The following is a 22,148-nucleotide window of genomic DNA, read 5'->3' as shown; positions in this document are numbered from 1 at the left end:
CGCTCACTTTAGCAGCATCATGGCACCGTTGACTGAGTGCATGAAGGGCAGCAAATTTACATGGACCGTCGATGCCGAGGTTGCTTTCCGATTGATGAAGGAACGCTTGACCACTGCCCCTGTCTTGGCACTTCCTGACTTCGCCCATCCATTTGAGCTTCACACAGGCACGTCCAAGATGGGCATTGGGGATGTCCTGAGTCAGCAAGGGCGGCCTGTTGCGTTTTCCAGTGAGAAGCTGTCGGGCGCACGCTTGAATTATAGCACCTACGACGTTGAGTTTTATGCTGTGGTGCAAGCTATCAAGCGCTGGAGGCATTAACTCATCCATCGGGAGTTTATTCTATACACAGACCACGCCGTCCTACGACATATACATCAACAAGATAAAGTGTCAGCCCGCCATGGACGATGGGTGAACATTCTAGATGAATTTACCTTTGTTGTGAAGCACAAAGCATGGGTCTCTAATCGTGTGGCGGACGTACTCAGTAGGCGAAGCAACCTTTTAGTTACATTGTGAGTCGAGGTACCTGGTTTTGACTCTTTTCGTGATTTATTTGTGACTGGCCCATATTTCTCCGAGATCCTCCTAGATGTACAGGCTGCAAAATGGACGGATTTCCTACTCCATGATGGTTTCTTGTTCCGGGGAAACCAACTATGTGTTCCAGATTGCAGTTTATGGGTGCACATTATCAGAGAGTTGCACGGTGAAGGCCATGTGGGGAGGGACAAGACGCTCCAGTTGATTCAAGCTTCCTACTTCTGGCCAGACATACGTAAGGATGTTGAAAAGTTTGTTCAATGATGCCGAATATGCCAGATCTCCAAAGGGGGCGCAACCAACGCTGGGCTCTATATGCCGTTGCCAGTACCTTCTCAGCCATAGATGGACATTAGTATGGACTTTGTGCTGGGTTTGCCACGTACTCAATGTGGTAACGACTCTATTTTTGTAGTGGTAGACCATTTTTCCAAGATGGTGCACTTCATTCCTTACAAGAAGACGATGGATGTTGTCAATGTGGCCCAGCTATTCTTCCGTGATGTCTACCGCCTCCACGGTCTACCATCCTCAATTATCTCCGATCGAGATACACGGTTTCTTAGCCACTTTTAGTGAAGTGTGTGGAAGATGGTGAACACTCGACTCAATCTTAGCAGTACCTATCACCCTCAGACGGATGGACAAACTTAAGTCATTAAACGCTCACTGGGTAACTTGCTTCGTTGTCTTGTTGGGGATTATCCTAAAGGGTGGGATGTGAGATTGAGTCAGGCAGAATTTGCTTACAACCATGCTACAAACAGAAGTACGGGGTTCAGTCCATTTCAGGTGGTGTACTCGGCAATTCCTCGTGGATCCCTCAACTTGATTCCCCTACTAGCGAAGACTCGGATCCATGGGAAAGCAGCTGACTTTGTAACGAGCTTACAGAACATTCATAAGACCGCTCTTGACAACTTGAACGCCTCCAACACACGTTACAAGCAACATGCAGACTAGCGGCGCCGCCATGTTGAGTTTGAGGTTGGAGACTTTGTGTGGGCTGTGTTGTCCAATGAGCGTTTTCCAGCTGGGGAGTACAACAAGCTTAAGGTCAAGAAAATTGGGCCCGTCGAGGTCATTGAGAAGATCAATTCCAATGCATATCGGCTTCAGCTCCCGAGCCACATCCGTACGGCTGATGTCTTCAATGTCAAGCATTTGATACCCTATTATGGTGACTCTTCCGACGACGACAATTCGAGGGTGAATTCTCTCCATCCTTGGGAGAATGATGACCGGCGCATAGACGATGTGGCATATGCGTACATGGAGAAGTACGACGCAAGGGCATTTCGGGAATTTGGCGGGCGATGAGATTTTTATGGTTGTACCGGGTCTATTTGATGGGAAATGGGTCAAGGAACAAAATTCACGAGTTTGTCCCACAAACTCGTGAGTCATACCAAAATTTGGCCAAATTCCATCGTTTAGGCCTCAAAAACCCTAATTTTGCTATTTTTAGTAATAATTGATTTCGTTATATCTCAGGATGAAATCTCGAGTTTGCGAGTTTGTGGCAATAGTCTTTATTTTGATAGATCTATTTCTGTCGATATTTGAGATTTCATTTTTTTGGTAAATCTTTGAATTATCTCCTTTTCAGTCTATTTTCGCCTATTTAATGAGCCTATGAGCAAGAAAAATCAGTTTTGTTATCACTATTTTCTTGAGTAATAAGATTTTACTCTTCCCAAATTCCTGGCTATCTTTGATCAACAGGGTTTGGACAACTTGAAACCCGTTGATTCGCCTTCGTATGCCCGGTAACAAGTTGTCCAAACCCTGTTGATCAAAGATAACCAGAAATTTGGGAAGAGTAAAATCTTATCACTCAAGAAAATAATGATAATAAAACTGATTTTCTCTTGCCCATAGGCTTACATTAAATAGGTGAAAATAGCACTAAGAAAGGAGATAATTCAAAAATTTACCAAAAATAGTAAATTCTCAAATATCAGCAAGAAATAAAAGATCTATCAAAATAAAGACTATTGCCACAAACGGCTCACAAATCAGAGATTTTTATCCTAAGATATAACGAAATCAATTATTACTAAAAATAATTGATTGCCGAAATGCCCTTGCTTCATACTTCTCCATGTACGCACATGCCACGTCGTCTATGCACCCGTCATCAATTCACTTGTCAAATATAGATGTGTCTTCATATGGTTATTGCTTAGACTTCAAGAGAGATTCTCCAAGTTCATAGTCTTGCTAAAAATAACTTCTCCAAAGATAGCTTCATATCTTCATGTCATATGTTGCCACATTATCATGAGTTGCCACATCATCATGCTACCTCATCATAGTTGCAACGTTATCACGCTTTACTATATCATTTTAATTGCCACACCACCGTTGATACGTGTCAATTGATGCCAAATATAAGGCCTAATGCTAACACCTATAAATCAAGATTTGTTCTCAATTCTTCTTATTCTGTGTAATTGTGGCTATTTGATATAAGACTCAAAACATGATTATTTTTTCTAATTTTTAATTTAAAATATATTTGTTTTAATGTTTAAAACACAACTTATCAGATACTAACATGGTAAAATCCAATTAGTTTGGTAGATTATACAATTCAAGATTGAGAAAAGCTAGATAAAAAAAAAAAAAAGAAAGTACATCGTTTGATGTAAACTAAATTGAACATGCCAACAAACCCTTAATCTATTAGCATTGAGTCTTTTACATAGAGTATTTGTGTCATGTTAAGGAAACATGTTTGAATCTCAATTCATGCTGGGTAAGGGCACAATTTTGCGAGGGATTAACTCCACGCTTATGTATCCTTGATGTGACTTATCCACATTTCATAAAAAAATTATATTAAAAATTTAGAGATCATTGTAAAAATTGAAAAAAAGTGCAACTAAGCCTCTATTTTAATTGGGATAGAAGTAATGATTAATATATATATATATATATATTTTTTTGAAACAGTAAATCTATATAGAATGGAAAGAAAAAACTAACCACCACTGTACTTGTAGTATAGTGGATTGTAGTAGATTATTACTTGAACTGTGGATGGATAGACCCAAAATCGAATCTTTAGCAGTTAGCATTACTATTGCTGTACTATGCAAATATTATAAAAAATACTGCAGCAGTATTTTTATTCAAGGAGAATGTTGTTTCTCTCTTCTACAGGGTCACATGGTAGGGGGATTTATTAGCTAAAGTTTGATTTTCGAAAATCTTATGTTGTTCACATGGTATGTTTCTAATTATCTTATGTAATGTTTGGCCAAGTTAATAAATCTTTAGGAGGTCAATCAAGCTAACGTAATTGGTATACCACCGCAACTGTCTATCGCTTAACAACCCCGTTGTAGAGCAGCGCTTGCCACTTTTGTTAAAAAAATGGACCACCTTTACAATAGAAAAGTTGTGACTCATTCTTATCTCAAGTGAGAGATAAAGGGTTTAACTTTTTCTCATAGCAACAATTGAGAGTTATGATTTATCCACATTTATATAAAATAAATATATAAATAGGGTGATGGATAATAATCAGCAAACATAGGAATAGGTGATCTTGGAGATATTTTCCATGGTGGGTAAAAAAAAGTTGATAATCACTGAATAGACTCATCTACCTCATGTCAAGTCAAGTCAAATTGTTATCTTTGATGGGCTCTTTGATGCTTTTACAATGAATTAGAGTGGTCTTATATGATGGTTTAAGTCAAACCTGCAATCATCTCTCAATTTTGAGTAGAATTGTATTGCAAACCAAGGTGAAAAAAGGGAATTTATTGCAAGTGAGTTCCATATGTTGATTGTTGGTACAAAAGAAATAATGCATATACAACAAATGACATGACCATTTTGGATGGACAAAAAACTACTTGATGGGATCTTAGAACCACCAACAAATCCCAAACAGGAAAGGATAGAAAGGAACAAGAAGAGAGTGATTGCCATCTTAATTACAATTTAAACCATATATTTATTTTTAAAATTTATTGTTAATTATTATGTTCATTTATATAATTATATATATATATATATATATTGAATATTTAGAATCACATTTACCTCTCAAGGCAGAAGTTTAGAGAGATTGAAGGAACAAAAAATTCAATTGTTGAGGTTTTGTGGATTGTACATATTTTTCAAGCATGTATAAGGGAATATGGTTTTCATATATATATATATATATAAGTTATTTTTATCCCTCAACATATATAGAAGTGAGGTGAGTGAGGTGATTTTAGAAAATGTTTATTTTGATCAAGTATCAAATAAAATTTTTGACAAAGCACCAAATTAAATTGTATATTTTTTTATAATTAAAATTATTATTAAACTTTTCTTATTAGTACCAAAAATTAAAATATTCTGTTGTCATTCAAAGATTAAAAGTGCACTTCCAACTTTTAACTAAATTTTAAAAATTTACTCAATATAAAAAAATGTGGTGATTAATTAATATTTTAAAATTGTAATTAAATTAATATTGTTTTTTTTTATATAAAAACACATCCCAACAAACTATTATTAATTTTTTAATTCAAAAGATTAAAATATTCTATTCTCATTCAAAGATTAAAAATACACTTTAAACTTTAAACTTTTTATTTAAAAATTTATGTTAATATAAAAAAAAATGTATGCATATCAATTAACATTTTTGAATGACAGTTAAAATAATATATATATATATATATATTTGATAGTATGAGCAAGCTACCACACACATTCATCTTATTTACATCTCAATTATATACTGAGAGAGTCCAATCTTTGATTTCTCGCATATGACTTAAATACTTTAACTTATCAATTGTTGCGATGGTCACAAAAATAAATAAATAAATAAATCCAGCATGATTTTTTTATCACTAAGTATACTTTTGTTATTATTATATATTTTTTTTTATATCATATCAATGTATAAGTTATTTTAATCATATAAAAAAGAAAAAGAAAAAGAAAAAGGCAGTAATTAGATGGGCAGTATGGCCCATGAACAGCCTTGGAGCTTCCCTAACTAAGTGATCAATCTAATCAAAGTCATAGATCTGGTCTCATTATAAGAAATTGCATTCATAACAATGTGGGAAAATTATTATTCGAAGACAAGTTGGTCACACTCATGAACATGTACTTTGGGGGTTATGAGTTTGGACTAGGAATGGAAAGAACAAAGAAGGATGCATCTGATTTCCCAATCAACACTTGTATGTCATTAGCCAATCAAGACATGACACTTTATGTTTTCTAGACTACACTGTTTGGGGGAAACCTACAATTAATTTCATTGTTATGGACATGCACCAAAGAGTAACATCAACGAAATTTCAATTGATAAATAGGCGTGGATTTTGAGATTTAAAAAAAAAAAAAAACTTTTCTTTTCAAAGTTTGGTCATTAATCAAAAAATATAAATCAATATTAGTTTATGGTACTATATAATAAAAACTCTTATTCTAAAATTTATTGTAGTATGGAATGATAAATAATCCGTTGATCGATTATCACTGGCCCAATTTTTCTATCTTTTGGATGAACTACTAAAAAAATATTTGGGTTTAGCACAATAAAAAAATATTTGTAATAAATGTATTATTTTTTTTATGTGTGCAATTTTGACCAATCATGCTGAACCAAGAAAAATTGGTCTGAGTAGGTAAAGTTTGTCATTCATCCAAAAGAGAATTGTTGTTAAGAAGATTAGATCAAGAAAAAGACACGTCATAGATGACAAAGATCAAACGTCAGAATATATCTTGAATCTTCTATTATGCTAATCCAGAATCCTTATTATTTTATGAAGCAGTGTTTTTCTTATTTGTATCACCATCATCTGTATTGTTAGAGGGCAATTTGCTACATCCAAATATTATTTTCTTGTCTCGGTTATTTATCCATTTTATTATTAAAAAATAAATATATTTTTTGTTTTTGTTTTTTTTCCAAAAATTGAGCATGCATGCCCTAAATTTTTTTTTTTTTCAAAATTTTCCTATCCATATTTCATTATGGAGGCCAAGTTTCAGTTGTTAGTTGTAAACTAGAAGCACGACAAAATAAGGATGTTTATAGTTATAGTGATACCTTATGATTTCTAAGAAGTTTGATGATTTTTTTTTTCTTTTAAAAAATAGATGACAAGAGGCATAGAAATTAGAATATTAGCTTCTCTGAAGAACATATTATGAACATTTTAACTTATTTTTTAAATTCATCTAAAACTCTAAAACTTATTTTAAGCATACGGCACTAACCTTAATCTAAATTATATCCTATTTTTCTAAACAACAATGTTTATGTCAAAATGAAAAATTTTCATTCAAAAAAGTTTTTATATGACAAGAAGATTTGAATGTGATAACACAAAATAAATAATATAGTGTTATAAAATAATAAAATTCTGAAACAGACAAGAGCTAGCACAACAACATGGTTTGTCATATTTATAATTTATTGATTGAATTGATGTAGCAATATCAAGCAAATCTCTAAAGAATGGAATGGGAACTACTTAATATATAATAATAATAATAATAATAATAATTATTATTATATTATTAAATAAATATATATATATATATATAAAAAAAAGGAGAATCAGTGGACAGATGAAGCCATTTCCTGCCAGAATGTGGAGCCCAAATCAAGATCTGTCGCCATTCAGGTGCCAATAATAATAGTAAACAATAGTTCAATAATAGTATAATTATAATTATAGTTTTTCCTTTTTTTTTGTGGGATCTACTTAACATGAAGCCTACTTTAAAAACTTTACTATTGGGTTGTTGTTTAGTAATGGTTTTAAATATTTCGACTGAGAGAGTTTCAGTTAATTCTTTCATAACTAAGATTCATTTTGGAAATATTAGCTAATATCAATACTAAACTTCTCTCTCTCTCTCTCTCTCTCTCTCTCTCTCTCACACACACACAATGTTATCAAAACCGGCTCGGACATCGACCCGGTCTAGGCTTGGTCTCGGGTCAACCTGGTTCAACCCAGCGGGTCATTCGGGTCCAATCTCAGGGTTAATAAAATTATTTTTAAATATTATTTTTTTAAAATTATAAATTAGTTTTTAATTCTATATAATATATAACATTTATTTATTATTTATTATCAAATAAATAATTTGAAGGGACAAAAAAATAAATTGTAAAAAAATACATGACAAGCATAAAAGTTAAAACCGATACATAATAAAAATTTCAAAAATTCAAGCTCTACATGACATAACTGGACTCAACCTAATATCAAACTCATTCAAATATTCCATACATAACAAAACACAACACAATATCATATGAATCCATAGTGAAATTTCAAATTTAATCAAACCAACTCAATCCAATACATAACAAAAAGTTACAAAAAATTAAAGGATGAAAATGTCATTTTATAAACAAGCATTAACCCGCCCGGGTCATTGAAACCAGGCCGGGTCACCGGGTTTGGCCGGGTCACACCGGGTCACACCGGGTTGATTACATGTCCGGTCTAATTAGAGACCCGGACCGGTTTAGTCACCGGGTCACTGGGTCGACCGGTCAAACCGCCGGGCCGGTCCGAGTTTGATAACACTGCACACACACACACACTCAATGATTGATGTTCAATGGATTTAACTTGAGACTATATATTTTTTAGACTTAACTAATTTTTTTTTTCTATGGATTTGACTATACAGATCACTTTAATTAATTTTTGTACATTTCTATTGTTTGTCTTATATATATATATATATATATATATTTACCATGGGAGAGACGTGACTAATACTTGGCAACTTACACTCTAGTACCATCTCATAAGGAGCTATGTATGCCACATGAACATCACCTTATTAATAAATTTTGTATCTCTTTGGAAACAGTAATATATAATTTTATATTTTTAGCAGTATGCATGAAGTTGATTAATTGTTGATGTTAAATTAGATTAACTTGATGCCACATATTGTTTTCTTTTAAGATTGAAGTAATTTTGTCACCTTAATGTTAAATTTGTTGCATCTTGTATTTTCATTTTTCACAAAACTGACGGATGTGATTAAAATTTGGCAACTTATACCTTTCCATCATCTCATTAGTTATATATTTTTTTTAGTTTTTCAAGCAACTTACAATATATATTTATATGACATTTGTTAGTTCCGGCGATGTGGTTTGTGGTTTAGTGAACACTCACAACACTCAAAGAAAAACTCACACAAACCAAGCAAGAAGGAGACACACAAGATTGGTAACCCAGTTCGGCTTCCTCTCGCCTACGTCTGGGGGGCCAAGCCCGGAGAAAAACAATCCACTAAAAGAGGTGAAAATGCATGAGTACAAAACACTTGTCACTCACTCACTCAACAATAATGAACACTACCCTCTCTAGATTGTCTGGTGCTCACACACTCTCCTCCAAGAGTTCCCCAAGAGTCACACCTACAATCTACGAGCAAGGTAGCTTATATAGACGCCTCAACGTCCCAAATATAGCACATATCTCTTTTAAAATCTCCGCGGCTACTAATTTAAAAACCTGCCGAAATTAGCTATTGCAACTCCTGTTGTAACATGAATTGCAACATGGCACTGATCTAGCGACTTGAGCGAGTTACAGTTACGTTGCAGGGACGACCTCAAGACCCATCAACCTCCCGGTCATGCTTAGTCCCGAGTCGATGCATCCAAATCTCCCGATCCCGATTGCAGGCAACTAGCCTACCTCCTCGGCTCCCTCATCACGCGAGTCCCCTCGCAAAGGGCGCGACGTCCCTTGTCGTCTTCCATGAAACTTGCCAAACTTAGTCTTCAATCCACCCTAAATTTGGTCTTCAAAGATTCTCCAAACTTGATCTTCAATTCACCCAAGTTTGGTCCTCAAATCTTGCCGTTAATAGACTTCAATGATTCTCATCAAGGATTCTTCAAATCATATCTTCATTCACACCATGAATAGATCTTTCTTTTAATTAAGCTCCACCATATTTAGTCTTCAATCAAATCACCTAAATATGGTCTTGATATGATCTTGTTTTCAAGTTGTAATGCATTGCCAAAGATAACTCCACCAAGATCTTCAAGATATTTGGCCCTATGTTGTAGACATACTAAAAATAGCTCCACCAAGATCTTCAAGATGTTTGCCTTGCACTCCAAGTCTACTTGCCATGTCACCATGCTTGCCACATCATCAATTATGCTTTGTCACCTTGGTTGCCACGTCACTTGGTCTAGGTGTCAAATCATGCCAATAAATAGTGCGTTTGCACTAACAACATTATTATCGGTATACTATACCGCATCACCTCAATCTACCGTAGTGATAAGTTTTATGTTGATATAGAGAATTCGATAAGCAATTATATGATTATTACAATGTACCTTAATTATGTGTAGAGATGAAATTAAAAACATATATATATATATATATATATAGTATTAAATATTATAAAAATACGGACAAAATTCAGGAAGTAAAAATTCACATAGCACTATGACCCTTGATTGGATGTTAATACGAGATTAATATATTCCCTCCTAGCACTCAATACTAAATTAATACCAAATTAGTGTTGTGCCATCCCCACTTCATTTTGGAGTAAAAGATAAAAAAAAATAAAAAATAAAAAAATAAAAAAATAAAAAAACATTACCTGAATGCTCAGGGACTGATCTATGTGCTTCTTGTACTTGTGTGTGTTGGATATATATATATATATATAACTGCAAAAAGTCTGATGAATTGAAGAGAAAGACAAGGTGTTAGGGTTAAGAAGATGCAGAAGCTCACATGATCCACAGCTCCAAATATACCATTTGTTTTGTTTGCTTTCTTTCTTGGGCTAACATCAAGCATCAAACCTCTCAGTTTGCTAGTGTTTCTTGGGAAGGTGAACTCACTTGGAAACTTAATTTGGTTTTTAGCCTCATTTGAACTACTTTCTCATTTCTGATTTTTCTTTCTTCATTTCTTGTGGAGATTGATGCATTGGAATTTCTATTTTATTTTATTTTTTATTTATTTTGGAGGGAAGAACTTTTGTCTAAAGAAGAGTAGGGCCAATGAGATGGGTTGGAAGAGAGCATTCAAATCAATTCAAATGGAAATGACAATTGGAAACCAATATCAGAAATCCTTTTCTTTTTATTATTCCTTTTCTTCTTTTCCTTTTCAAATTTCAAGTACTTAGAAACATGCAAAATGGCCATGCTCATCAATTTAGAGACCATGATAGAGATAGGAAATGTACAATTTATACTTCATCAGTTATATGTGTGTGTGTATATACATACACACACACTTTGACCAATGGATTAAAAGATTCGACTCTTTTATATATAAAAACAATTGAACATTTAAACCAAATATAAGTTCCAAAAACTATAATAAATTACATAATAATGAATTCCAAAGAATATTAATATATTGTAGTAATTCAGGTCACTAGCTTGCAAAACTCCATCATCTTTCTTGGAAACAAGCAGGCAGAGAAATGGAACACTTGCGAAGAAAAATCCAAGAATGGGTCTCAATAAAGAACTTAATTGATATAATAATAATAAATAAATAAATAAATAAATAAATAAAAAGGAAAGAAAAAAAACAATTAATTTTAAAATCCTTGGAAACATGCAATTGTGCATGGAGAGAGATGGAATTGGAGTCTTGCAAGAAGATTAGCAGGAACATGGGCACCATTCACATCAATCCAAAGAAGATAGTGATATATGACTCTAATAGTAAAATCTTGTTTATCATTCCAAAGTGGAAGACAAGAAGATAAAAATAGATTGCATGAGGATCAATGTCTTTCAATATATACTTGGCTTCTTATCAAAAAGTATTCGGAACTAATCGATCACTCTTTAGGGTTTCCCAATGGCGAAATCACTGTATTTTTTAAAAAATCTCTGATTTCAATTAAAAAACATGTATTATTTAGATACATCTAGTGTATTTATGTTTAGGAGCAGAAGAAATAATAAACAATAACAAACAAATAAAACACATAAATTTTTGTGGGACATTCAAAATAAAAAAAAAAGATCCGAGAAAAAAAATAATTTTATTATATTAAAAATTAAGTATAACAGTGGCAGTGAAAATAATTTTATCATAATAAAATCCTAAAATATGTTTAAATAAATCCTAATTTAATTAAAAATAGGACTGGTATGTATTCAATTTAGTCTATAGTATGACACTGTTATTTTTTACATACAATTTGAACATTTTTAAATTTTCTAAACAAATTCATAATATTACTCTCAATTTGTAGATCTCTTTGCTGTCTCTCAAAATCCCTAAAATTTTTTTTTATAATTTAAAATATCATATAAATTATTTCGTGAGTTTTTTTTTAAAATAAATCAAATGGAGTTTAAGTCATAAACTCTAACAAGTGGATTTTTATTTATTAATAAAGTAATATTCTATGTTTAATAAGAAGTAAATCAACCTCGTTTGTTTGCTACTCTCTCTCTCTCTCTCTCTCTCTCTCTCTTTCATCACTTGCTAATTTTGTCTTCTTGTCTTTTAGTTGCTCTCTTCTTACAAATAGCTAGCTATCCAGCCCCTCTTATTGGCCCCATAACTTGAACTCTTTCCTATCACTTCTCTCCCTCCCTCCCATTTTTCTCATACAAACACTTTGACACATCACTCTCTAACTTCCTTCACCTTGTGCCCACCAATGGCGATCAAAAACGATAAGATTTTCGACTCATTGGAGCTAATGAAGCAAGCTAAGATACCTAAAGAGTTCATATGGCCGGAGAATGAACAACCAAACACTTTAGAAAAACTCAATGCTCCGGTGATAGACCTCACCGGGTTCTTTCAAGGCGATAAGGCATCGACAAAACTAGCTGCCGATCTCATTAACAACGCCTGCCAAAGCCATGGCTTCTTCCAAGTCATTAATCATGGTGTCAATGCTTCTTTAGCCGAAGAAGCGCTTTCTTGCATGAACGCCTTCTTCAAACTTCCTCTTAACCATAAGCTCAAAGCTCGAAGAACCCCGGGAAGCATGTGGGGTTACGCAGGAGCTCACGCCGACCGCTTCTCTTCCCGCCTTCCTTGGAAGGAGACCTTGTCCTTCGGTTACCAAGAACATGATGATCATACTGAACACATTGTAGTAGACTACTTCATATCAACCCTAGGAGATGAATTCAAGCATATGGGGTGATTAATTACTTATTTTCATCTAATTTGTTTTTAATTATATTAGTTAATTACTATAATCCGATATATATGGAAATACATTATTTGCATTTCATGCAGGTTTGTGTATCAAAAGTACTGTGAGGCAATGAAGAAGCTCTCACTTGGAATAATGGAGCTCTTGGCCATTAGTCTTGGAGTAGAAAAGTCATACTACAAGGACTTCTTTAGAGACAGTAACTCCATAATGAGATGCAATTACTATCCACCATGCAAAGAACCAGATCTCACTCTTGGCACAGGCCCACATTGTGATCCTACCTCCCTCACAATTCTCCAACAAGACCATGTTGGTGGCCTCCAAGTATTCGCTGATGGCAAATGGCGTTGCATTCCTCCTGTACCCAATGCCCTTGTTATCAACATCGGTGACACTTTCATGGTATATAAACATATATACCTTATTAATGTAGTTCCACTATAGTTAATTTCAAAAATATGGATTTGAATGTTTATACATACTAAGCATAAGCTTAGGTCTCTCATCTTATCAGCTGTTAACAGTTTGAGTTTTTAGATTGAATCATACCCAGATAATATGTGCATTTAACAATTCATAACCTCATGAGTGCTTTGCTTAGGCATTATCAAATGGGAAGTACAAAAGTTGCCTGCATCGAGCTGTGGTGAACCGGGAGTGTGAAAGGAGATCATTGGCGTTCTTCTTGTGCCCAAGGGACGACAGAGTTGTTCGTCCGCCGGCCGACATAGAGGGGCCGAGGAAGTATCCAGACTTCACATGGTCAGAGCTATGGGAGTTCACTCAAAGGCATTATAGAGCAGACATGAAGACCCTCCATAGTTTTTCTCAATGGCTTCTATCAAGTGTATGCAAGACCTAACTGATGTTGTTCTCTTGGACCTTTTTGATCATTTGAACAACAGTGATTCTCATCCCCACTGTGGAGCCAATCTCCAGAAACATCTCCGGAGTGTTTTATGATCATTCACATGTCGCTGGCCTTTTCGTCTTCATCTCTATCTCCTTCTTCTTCTCCTTCTCCTTCTTCTTTAATTTGTGCCATGTTGTGATATGGTACGTATGATATATTTATATACATACATACATATATATATATTTATATATATATATATATATATTGTAGAGGGTGTGCTAAGACAACAAAGAAGTTATGAGGATATTTAGGTTATGAATAATGTTATTATATGTATGATTTATATCAATCTTTCAATTCGCTTCTTGGCTGTATGTGAATTAAAATTAAGAATATGCCTTGATATCATTAATATATATATATATATACATGGTATGAGGTTTTTTTTATTGGTTGGAGTTGTAAGGTAGTGCCATATATATTCTGAATAAATGAGTAAAATGAATTTGAGGGTTGCCACTTGCTGTTATGTTAGGATATTGTTTGAATCTGAAGGGGGCATGTGGGGTGGTTATGTGTGAGGATTGTCCAAGACAACATCATGCTTCATGTCTTATTGATCATGACAGTCAAGTCAATGGGTCAGAGTGCTAAATACTTTTGGTTCTATATGTATATAATTTAATTCATTGAAAATTTATGAATTTATTTATTTTTTAAAATATGTTAAAGTTAGAAAAGGTTATAAATAACATAATTGTGAGTGTTATATATATATATATATATATCATCTACACTTTTTTTATAAATATTTTTATAAATATTTTTATAGATTTGAAAATCCAAAAAATATCTTGTGTATAGGAATAATACTGATCAAATAGATAGGGTTTGTCGGTAAAGAAGAGGAAAGAATGACATTGAGAGGATGATAGAGAGGCTTCGCAAGATGTGAAGTAAAAAGAGAAAGCTTGAGATAGAGATGGATCATAAGATTAATTGGACAAATATAATTTTGAATAGTAAAACTAATATTATTCAGGATTTTCAAGAATAGTTAAGATTTTTTTTTTGTTATAAATATCTTTTTCCATTTTTAATAGTTGTCTAAATTGATTGGAAGGTACATGGATTTGAACAAATAAAATGTTTGATTTTTGATAAATGCGAACAAACCATGGAATTGAACCCTCATTTGAGTTGGAAAAAGTTCAAACCCTCTACATTTGACTTGAAAAGGAAATGAAATACTAACTCTCTTATTATAGTAGTGAATTTTTTATTTTAGAGTTCAAATATATATTATGGATTTTTTTTAGTAATCACAAAAAAATATTTTTGTTTCTTTATATATATATCTATATAATTGAACGCCGTTGCATGCCAACGACGGGTTGAGGTATTAATTTCACGTCTATGCCCACCTTTGGCGTCTTGCCCACTTTGTCAAAAAAACAAGAAAAATGCTCATGAATGTTAAATACTTCATATCTAACAATTTTTCATATATGGCCTACAGTCTCTTGCCATATTTACACTAGGCCTGTTGTGTATGGTGTTCATTTCTGATAGGACACGAAATTGAATCCTGAATCCCATATAAGGTGAGAGAAGGTGTGTTGATGTATTAACTTTACATCTATACATGTCCCTGGCTTCCCTTAAATGAAGTGCCTGTGGTCCATTTAGCAATATATATATATATATATATTGATCCTAAGTTTTGCATGATACATTTTTAAAGAAACAATAATGGAGAATTTTTAAGAACTATTTTCAGTATAAATAGATATTTATTATTTGTATAAATTAACTTTTCTAAATTTGCTTTTAGTGACAGGTTCATTGGATATCTATAAAATATATAGATAGCAGAGAAGGTTGGAGAAAGAAAAATAGAAAGAGAGAATAATTTAAACAAGTATTCGGGCAATGGTTAGGAGCTCTATAAAAGCTTTTCCACATGAGTTTTAACTTGTTATTGTAAGAATATCAAAGAAATTTATGAAAATTCAAAGAATAAAGATATAAAAGAAAAGGTTTTATGTTGTATTTCTCAATGTTAACCATTTATCAAATTCTCAAACACGTTTGTAACATCGAGTCTAAATTTATTTATTTTTTAGCTCAATGTTTACAAATGAAATTAAAAAATAAAATAAAACAAGATAAAGTATAAAATTATCGTAATGAAAATAGATATAAGAGGGTATTTCTTCAACATAAAATTACATCAAATAGAAGAAGATTGTAAATTAAAATTAACTAAAATTAGCTTGTACGTGAACCACTTGAGATTGATTCAATTTTAATTCACTTCATTAAATCTTTTTAAAAATAATACAAGGTCTAGTTTGAGCAAAATTAGGTTTGGTGCTGAGGTGTATACTTGGCTAAAAATATACTTATATATGCATTATTATATTAATGTCTAATACTTATCAAAACATCTCTTATCTTATTAATAAATTGGGAACTACTTTATAGAAAAATTCAATCATAAGTTTGTTTTAATAAATGAAGAAATTTTGCTCATTTAAAAATAATTAAATAATTAATTATAATTTTATAAGAATTTTCAAGTACTCAATAATTGATTTAAAAAAACTTGATTATGCTTTTGCTTTAAAATTTTCAATAATAACTAATTATTTTTAAATCATAACACTAAAGAGTTAAAATTCAATCTTTGAAGTAGAAGTGATTTCCCAGGGAAATCCATCTAACATGTAGGCAATGATGGTTTAAGATTAGGAATGGGGTGGGGCGGGACGGGGCGGGGAATGGGATCCCCGTCCCCATCCCCGCTCTCCACGGGGAGGGGATTCCCCGGTTAAAATTCCCCGCGGGGGAAAAATCCTCCCCCGCTCACTCTCCCGCGGGGATCCCCGCCCCACGGGGAATCCCCGCCTCACCCAAAATATTAATATAAATTTTTTTTATAAATAACTATAATATTTCTAATGCATTTATGTTACACATGCTAAAGATGCTATATACAATTAAAAATAAAAAATATAATGTATGATGAAAAAATCTAGACAAATGCATATTTGAATAAAAAACTATAATGCTTATGTGTAGCAACACATGGATATTTGAATAAAAAAAATCTAGACAAATTACAATTACCTAATTATCCAATTCATTTAAATTAAATAAATAATTAGTTTTTATGAATATTAGAAATTTGAAAATTAGAAGTTTGAATTTTAATTTTGTAGATATATTATATAATAATTTTATTAAAATAATTTAAGATTTTATTAAATAAATATGTTTTAATGAAATATATAAATTTAAATAGTTAATAAGTTGTATGAAATAATTGTGAGTTCCATAATAATAACTAAAAATATTAACAAATAAATATTTATTGATTATATATATAATATTATGTTAATGTTGAAATAATTTTTAATAAATATATTAAAAATATATAATATATTCTTTTGGGGAATCCCCACGGGGTTCCCCATGGGGAGCGGAGCGGGGATCGCCGTGGGGCAGGGAGACCATTCCCGCCCCGCCCTCGCCCGCTAGGGCGGGGAGGACTTTTTCGCTCCCGCCTCGCTGGGGGCGTTCGGGGAATCCCCGCCCCGTCGGGGCGGGGCCCCGCGGGGAACGGGGATTCCCCGCCCCACCCCCATTCTTATTTAAGATGTTCCAAACATTCTATAACCTTGCACTAAAACTCAGTCTGATATCCAATATGTAACAAAATATTTAAAAAAATTATTTTTAGTTTCCACCAATGCCCTACTTCAGGGCTTTTTTTTTATTTAACATAATAATCCTAATTATACCACAAATTAATTTCTTAATAAATTTTTTATTTTCATAAAAATTTTCAGATAAATCATTTTTCCCCTCTCCATTCTCAAATAAGGCTTATAAATAGAAAAAAAGGACTTAAAACTTAGTAACAAATGATACAAATAAACTATCATAGGAATATCTCATTACTTATTTATTAGCTCTTGTGTTATTCATTAAGCTTTCCTCATGTTAATTGGGTGGGACTAATCACATAATAGGAATTAAGCTAAAATATTGTTTTATGCTTCAATAGCTTACATTTTTATTATTGATAAGTTTGTTTTATGTAATTTTTTTATTTTATATTAATTAGTGTTATTGATAATTTTATGTTGAATTATTTTGTGGACTAACATAATCTAAAAATAATTAACATTCTTGTTGTATGCTGTTACATATTGGGTCATTTATAGGATGGATATTGATAAGTGTATATTTATGTGTTATTAATATCCTTTTACACACTTATTTGGCGTGTATTAGAGAATTCTTATGGAAGATTATTCTAAAGATGGTGACAATTGTGTTTTCAGGTACTAAGTAGTGCTCAAGGACAAGAGAGAGCCAAAAAAAGCAATTAAGAGGCAAAACAAAGAAAATGGAGCTATCATGACATCAACAATTGAAAAACAGGCTAGATAGAACCACTTACGGGCACCTTATGGCCGTGCTTACGGCCGTAAGCCTCAGGCAAAGAACCTTGCGGGTAGGCTTATGTTGGCAAGCAGGAGCATAAGGATGAGATAGAGGGACTTGTGGGTTGGACTTATGCGTGTAAGTTAGACTGTAAGAGCTGTCCAAAGAAGCTTACAAGGAGCACATACGCCTGTAAGGGTGGTTACAAGAGTTGTCTAGAGAAGATTACCGTTTAGCACTTACGACTAGAGGTGCAAACTGGGCCTTGCCGGCCCGAGCCCGGCAAGGCCCGAGACTGCTTGGGCCGTGCCCCGGCCCTGCACGGTCGACCATACGATCTGCAGTGCGGTCGGGCACGGCCCATATCCATGGGCCCTGCCAAGCCATGCCCTGGTGGCCCGCGGGCCGGCCCATATCCGATATTTGGTCTTCTCAAAATAATTCCAATTATCTTTGTGTTACCGCTCATTATATTGATAATAATTGGACTTTGCAAAAATGTATTTTGAGTTTTATTGAGTTAGAATACCAACATACCGCATGTAATATTGCCGGGTTACATCATGCGTACTATTAATGAGTACAAAATTGAGAAATTTGTATTTTTCAATCACTCTTGACAATGCTTCGACAAATAATTGTGCCGTTGATATGTTACAATTGCATTTTAGAGCCTATGTTTTTCCGGAAATTTTTTTCATGTTCATTGTATATGCCATATATTAAATTTATGTGTTAGAGATGGTTTAAAAATTATTGATCCTCATATTCGTAAAGTTAGAGGAGCTATCTTATATGCAACAAAAGCTTCTTCACGAAGGCATGAATTCAAAAGATTTTGTAGGCAAATGGGGAAAAAATATAAAAAATTTATTTCCGATGTTCCTCATAGGTGGAATTCAACGTATAATATGTTGAATTGTGCTTATGATTACAAAGATATTCTTACAATGTATTGCCGTGAGTTTTTTCCCGACCTTGGAATTACTAATTATGATTGGGAAGTTTGCTATATGATAAAGGAGTTTTTGGAAATTTTTAATTCTGCAACTAATTTTTTTTCCGGTATTTATTATCCTACTACTTTTATGACTATTTCTCATTTATATTACATTAGTGAAATTTTTGCAAAATATAGATGTGATCCTAATTTTGCTCCCATTGTTGCTCCTATGGAATTAAAATTTAAAAAATATTTTGCAAAAATCAACCCTCTTCCCGTTTTATCTATGTTTCTTGATCCCCGTTTAAAAAAATTGATGGTACTTTTTTTGTATGCTTGATTCTTATGATGAAAAACATGGGACTTGATCATTCAATTTTTCAAAGATGAATATCGCTCTTTGCTTCATGATATATATAATGAATATAACCATACATATGGAAATCGACGAGCTTCTACTTTTTGCGGAGATTTTGAAAAATTCTTCTTCACTTTCCAAAAACTAAATCTCCGGCCGATCTTATAAATATGATTAGAAGAAAATCTACAAGTACTTCTTCTTCTTCTTCTTCTAGCACTAGTTCTTTGCATGAATTAAATCTTTTTAAATAATAATTTTAATGATTTTCTTACTAACGAAGAAATTAATAACTTTAATATTTTCTCGTGGTGGAAACAACAAGAACATAATTATCCCGTGCTAGCCGCCATGGCACGTGATCTACTAACTCCACCGATGTCTACAGTAGCGTCGGAGTCTTGTTTTAGTGCAGAAAAAAGGGTACTCGGTCATAAGAAGAGCCGCATGAACCAAGAAACAGTGCAAATGTGCATATGTCTGAAGGATTGGTTAGAAGCAGAAGATAGGTTACAAGAACAACAAATACATGAAGGTAGTGATACCGGAGAGGGCCTTACACCATCCGAGCTTTCAACTTCAACCCGTGTTGATGAAGAAATAGATTAATGAAATGAAGTTTGAAGTTTGTAATTTTCTAAATTGTTTTCGAAGTTTGTCATTTTCTAAATTGTTTCGAAGTTTGTAATTTTCTAAGTTGTTTTCATAGTTTTTAAATAAATGGCAATTTTTTTCCTATATCTATTTGTAATTTATTTTTAGTTTATCTCTATTTTTTCAATGTAATTTTATTTTCTAATATTATGTTAAATTTTAAAAAATTATCTTTTTTGTATTCATGTAAATTTAAATTTTTTTTGCATATTTTTAATTATTTTTTCTATAGTCTTTATGTGTTGTACATTTTTTATAATCAAGAAACTTATATTTTATGATATTTAGATTGTTCTTAAAAAAATTTCCTTAATTTTTTTAGTATTTTTTTAAAGTATTTGATATAATTTTTACAAATTTTACAATATTTTTTTAAAGAATTTATAATTTAAAAATAAAAAGGTGGGCCGCCCTGGGTTTGGGCAGGCGTGCCACTTGGGGCGTGACCCCCATGACGGTGGGGCAGTGCTCGGGCTCGGCACGATTGCAAGTCGGGCCGGGCCGGCCCGAGCACGCATCAGATGCTCGGGCCGCACCGTGCCGGGCCGGCCCATCTTGCAACTCTACTTACGACCATAAGTTAGGTCGTAACACCAAAACGTAATACCTTACTAACAAGACTTACAGTTGTAAGGTATCTCATAAGACATGTGGCTTGTCATCTCCAGCTCCTTACGGCCTTGTTCTTACGCTTGTAAGTAGCCTGTGAGTGACTAGGTATAAAAGATTTTGATGAGGGTTTTGAAGGGATCTCTTAATGACCAAGCTTAGGGAAAGAATGAGGAGTTTTCTCCAAATCTTTTAGGGCGAATCATCGGAGAGAAGAGTCTTAGCCACTTTGGAGAAAAGAGATTGGAGTCATCAAGGAGCATCTTGGCGGCGTTTGTGCACTATAAGAAAATTGACCTTTTGCAATTAACCTTTTAGGATGTTTTGGAATATTCTTTGAAACTTGAAATTTTGTGATTAAAAAAAAAATAATAATTGTTTAACAATGTGGTCAAAATAAACAACTATTTAGTATTTAACAATAAATATGTACAAAACAAAATTCATAGTATGGACATGGAGAAATTTGGTGAACCGCTCCGTATATGTTTTTCACAACTTAATATATATATATATAATGAAAAAAATCCAAAAAATAATAAGAACAAGTGTTGATCAAGTCAATTGATTATGAAGTTAAATACCTGAGAGAGACCTGGAGATTGGAATGCTGGGAGGGGCTCGAAGGGATATCTCCAATGAAGTTACGTAGCTTGTCCACGGCGAAGCGGGGGTTATGCCGGCCAAGTTTAGTCCGGCGAAGGCCGGAGACATTCACAGAGACAACACAGCCTCCATAGCAAGATACACCAACCCACGTCGAGCAGGGGTCGGAACAGCACGACCAGTCACGCACACGAAGCCCTAACGACGTACGAGGGCTAAAGAGTGTGGCTAGATCAGTGCGGGACGTGAGGTTTCTGTCACCGGCGCCGGTGACCCAAAGAAGGGTAAACAACATCGGCCTAGAGAAGAAAAAGAAAGACGGTGGTAGAGAAGATGATGGTTGGTGAGAAGATTAGGGATAGAAGCAAAGTGATTTTCTTTCTCAATCAAGATAAAAAAATATTAACTTTGTAATGGAATTTTATAATTTCACCCTTAGAATATAAAAATTTCTATACTCTCTTTCAAATACTATAAAAAGAAAAAAAAAATTAATTTAAAAAATATATATACAACCGAAAGAAGATAATTTTCTTATTCTCTATTTTTATTGTATTTTTGTATTTTTGTCATATTTTCATAATTTTTAAAGAATAAAACCAAATAGAAATTTTAAATTTTTAAGTTTTTATAATTAATTTAAATTATTTATTTATAAAAATAAATAAATAATTGATTTGGTTGAACCTAATTGATTTGTTTACTGTTTTATTTTGATTCGTTTTTTTAATAAATATTTTGATTTATTTTAAATTTTGTTAAGATTTATTTATTTTTTTATCTATTTAAATTTTGGACCAGGCCTAGGACTGGGATGTTATGCAGCTTAGGCCATCACATTGGGCTGTGGAATTTGGGTATATTTTATATATGTCTTATGATGCAATATAACATATAAGTTTGTTAATATGAATCGTTATTC

The 22,148-nt window shown here is 33.1% G+C and overlaps 3 protein-coding genes across 3 annotated transcripts; 2 read left to right on the top strand and 1 right to left on the bottom strand.

Moving 5' to 3' along the window:
* Positions 1 to 892: 892 nt before the first annotated feature.
* On the top strand, positions 893 to 1,867 carry LOC120255960. The gene is made up of 3 exons (XM_039263726.1): positions 893 to 1,067; positions 1,260 to 1,487; positions 1,581 to 1,867. The coding sequence occupies exons 1-3, from the start codon at positions 893 to 895 to the stop codon at positions 1,865 to 1,867; spliced, it is 690 nt and encodes a 229-aa protein (XP_039119660.1).
* Positions 1,868 to 12,139: 10,272 nt separating this feature from the next.
* Positions 12,140 to 13,918, top strand: LOC120255961 (gibberellin 20 oxidase 2-like). The gene is made up of 3 exons (XM_039263727.1): positions 12,140 to 12,726; positions 12,826 to 13,147; positions 13,347 to 13,918. Exons 1-3 carry the CDS (start codon positions 12,233 to 12,235, stop codon positions 13,605 to 13,607), a joined length of 1,077 nt encoding a protein of 358 aa, XP_039119661.1. The 5' UTR covers positions 12,140 to 12,232; the 3' UTR covers positions 13,608 to 13,918.
* Positions 13,919 to 21,188: 7,270 nt separating this feature from the next.
* Positions 21,189 to 21,521, bottom strand: LOC120255959 (probable LRR receptor-like serine/threonine-protein kinase At2g16250). The gene has a single exon (XM_039263725.1). The coding sequence runs from the start codon at positions 21,519 to 21,521 to the stop codon at positions 21,189 to 21,191; it is 333 nt and encodes a 110-aa protein (XP_039119659.1).
* Between the last annotated feature and the right edge of the window lie 627 nt (positions 21,522 to 22,148).

Source organism: Dioscorea cayenensis, unplaced genomic scaffold (genome assembly GCF_009730915.1).
Source record: "Dioscorea cayenensis subsp. rotundata cultivar TDr96_F1 unplaced genomic scaffold, TDr96_F1_v2_PseudoChromosome.rev07_lg8_w22 25.fasta BLBR01001252.1, whole genome shotgun sequence".
NCBI classification, from domain to species: Eukaryota; Viridiplantae; Streptophyta; class Magnoliopsida; order Dioscoreales; family Dioscoreaceae; genus Dioscorea; species Dioscorea cayenensis.
Note: the sequence above shows the minus strand (reverse complement) of the source record. Positions and strands in the feature narration are given on the sequence as shown.

Bases quoted from the DNA above. Each gene is read 5' to 3' on its own strand.
- LOC120255959 (XM_039263725.1), bottom strand. From the start codon at position 21,521: ATGTTGTTTACCCTTCTTTGGGTCACCGGCGCCGGTGACAGAAACCTC.
- LOC120255961 (XM_039263727.1), top strand. From the start codon at position 12,233: ATGGCGATCAAAAACGATAAGATTTTCGACTCATTGGAGCTAATGAAG. The intron at 12,727-12,825 runs GTGATTAATTAC...CATTTCATGCAG, and splicing joins GATGAATTCAAGCATATGGG to GTTTGTGTATCAAAAGTACT. The intron at 13,148-13,346 runs GTATATAAACAT...TGCTTTGCTTAG, and splicing joins ACATCGGTGACACTTTCATG to GCATTATCAAATGGGAAGTA.
- LOC120255960 (XM_039263726.1), top strand. From the start codon at position 893: ATGGACATTAGTATGGACTTTGTGCTGGGTTTGCCACGTACTCAATGT. The intron at 1,068-1,259 runs GTCTACCATCCT...ATTATCCTAAAG, and splicing joins TGATGTCTACCGCCTCCACG to GGTGGGATGTGAGATTGAGT. The intron at 1,488-1,580 runs GTTACAAGCAAC...AGCGTTTTCCAG, and splicing joins CTTGAACGCCTCCAACACAC to CTGGGGAGTACAACAAGCTT.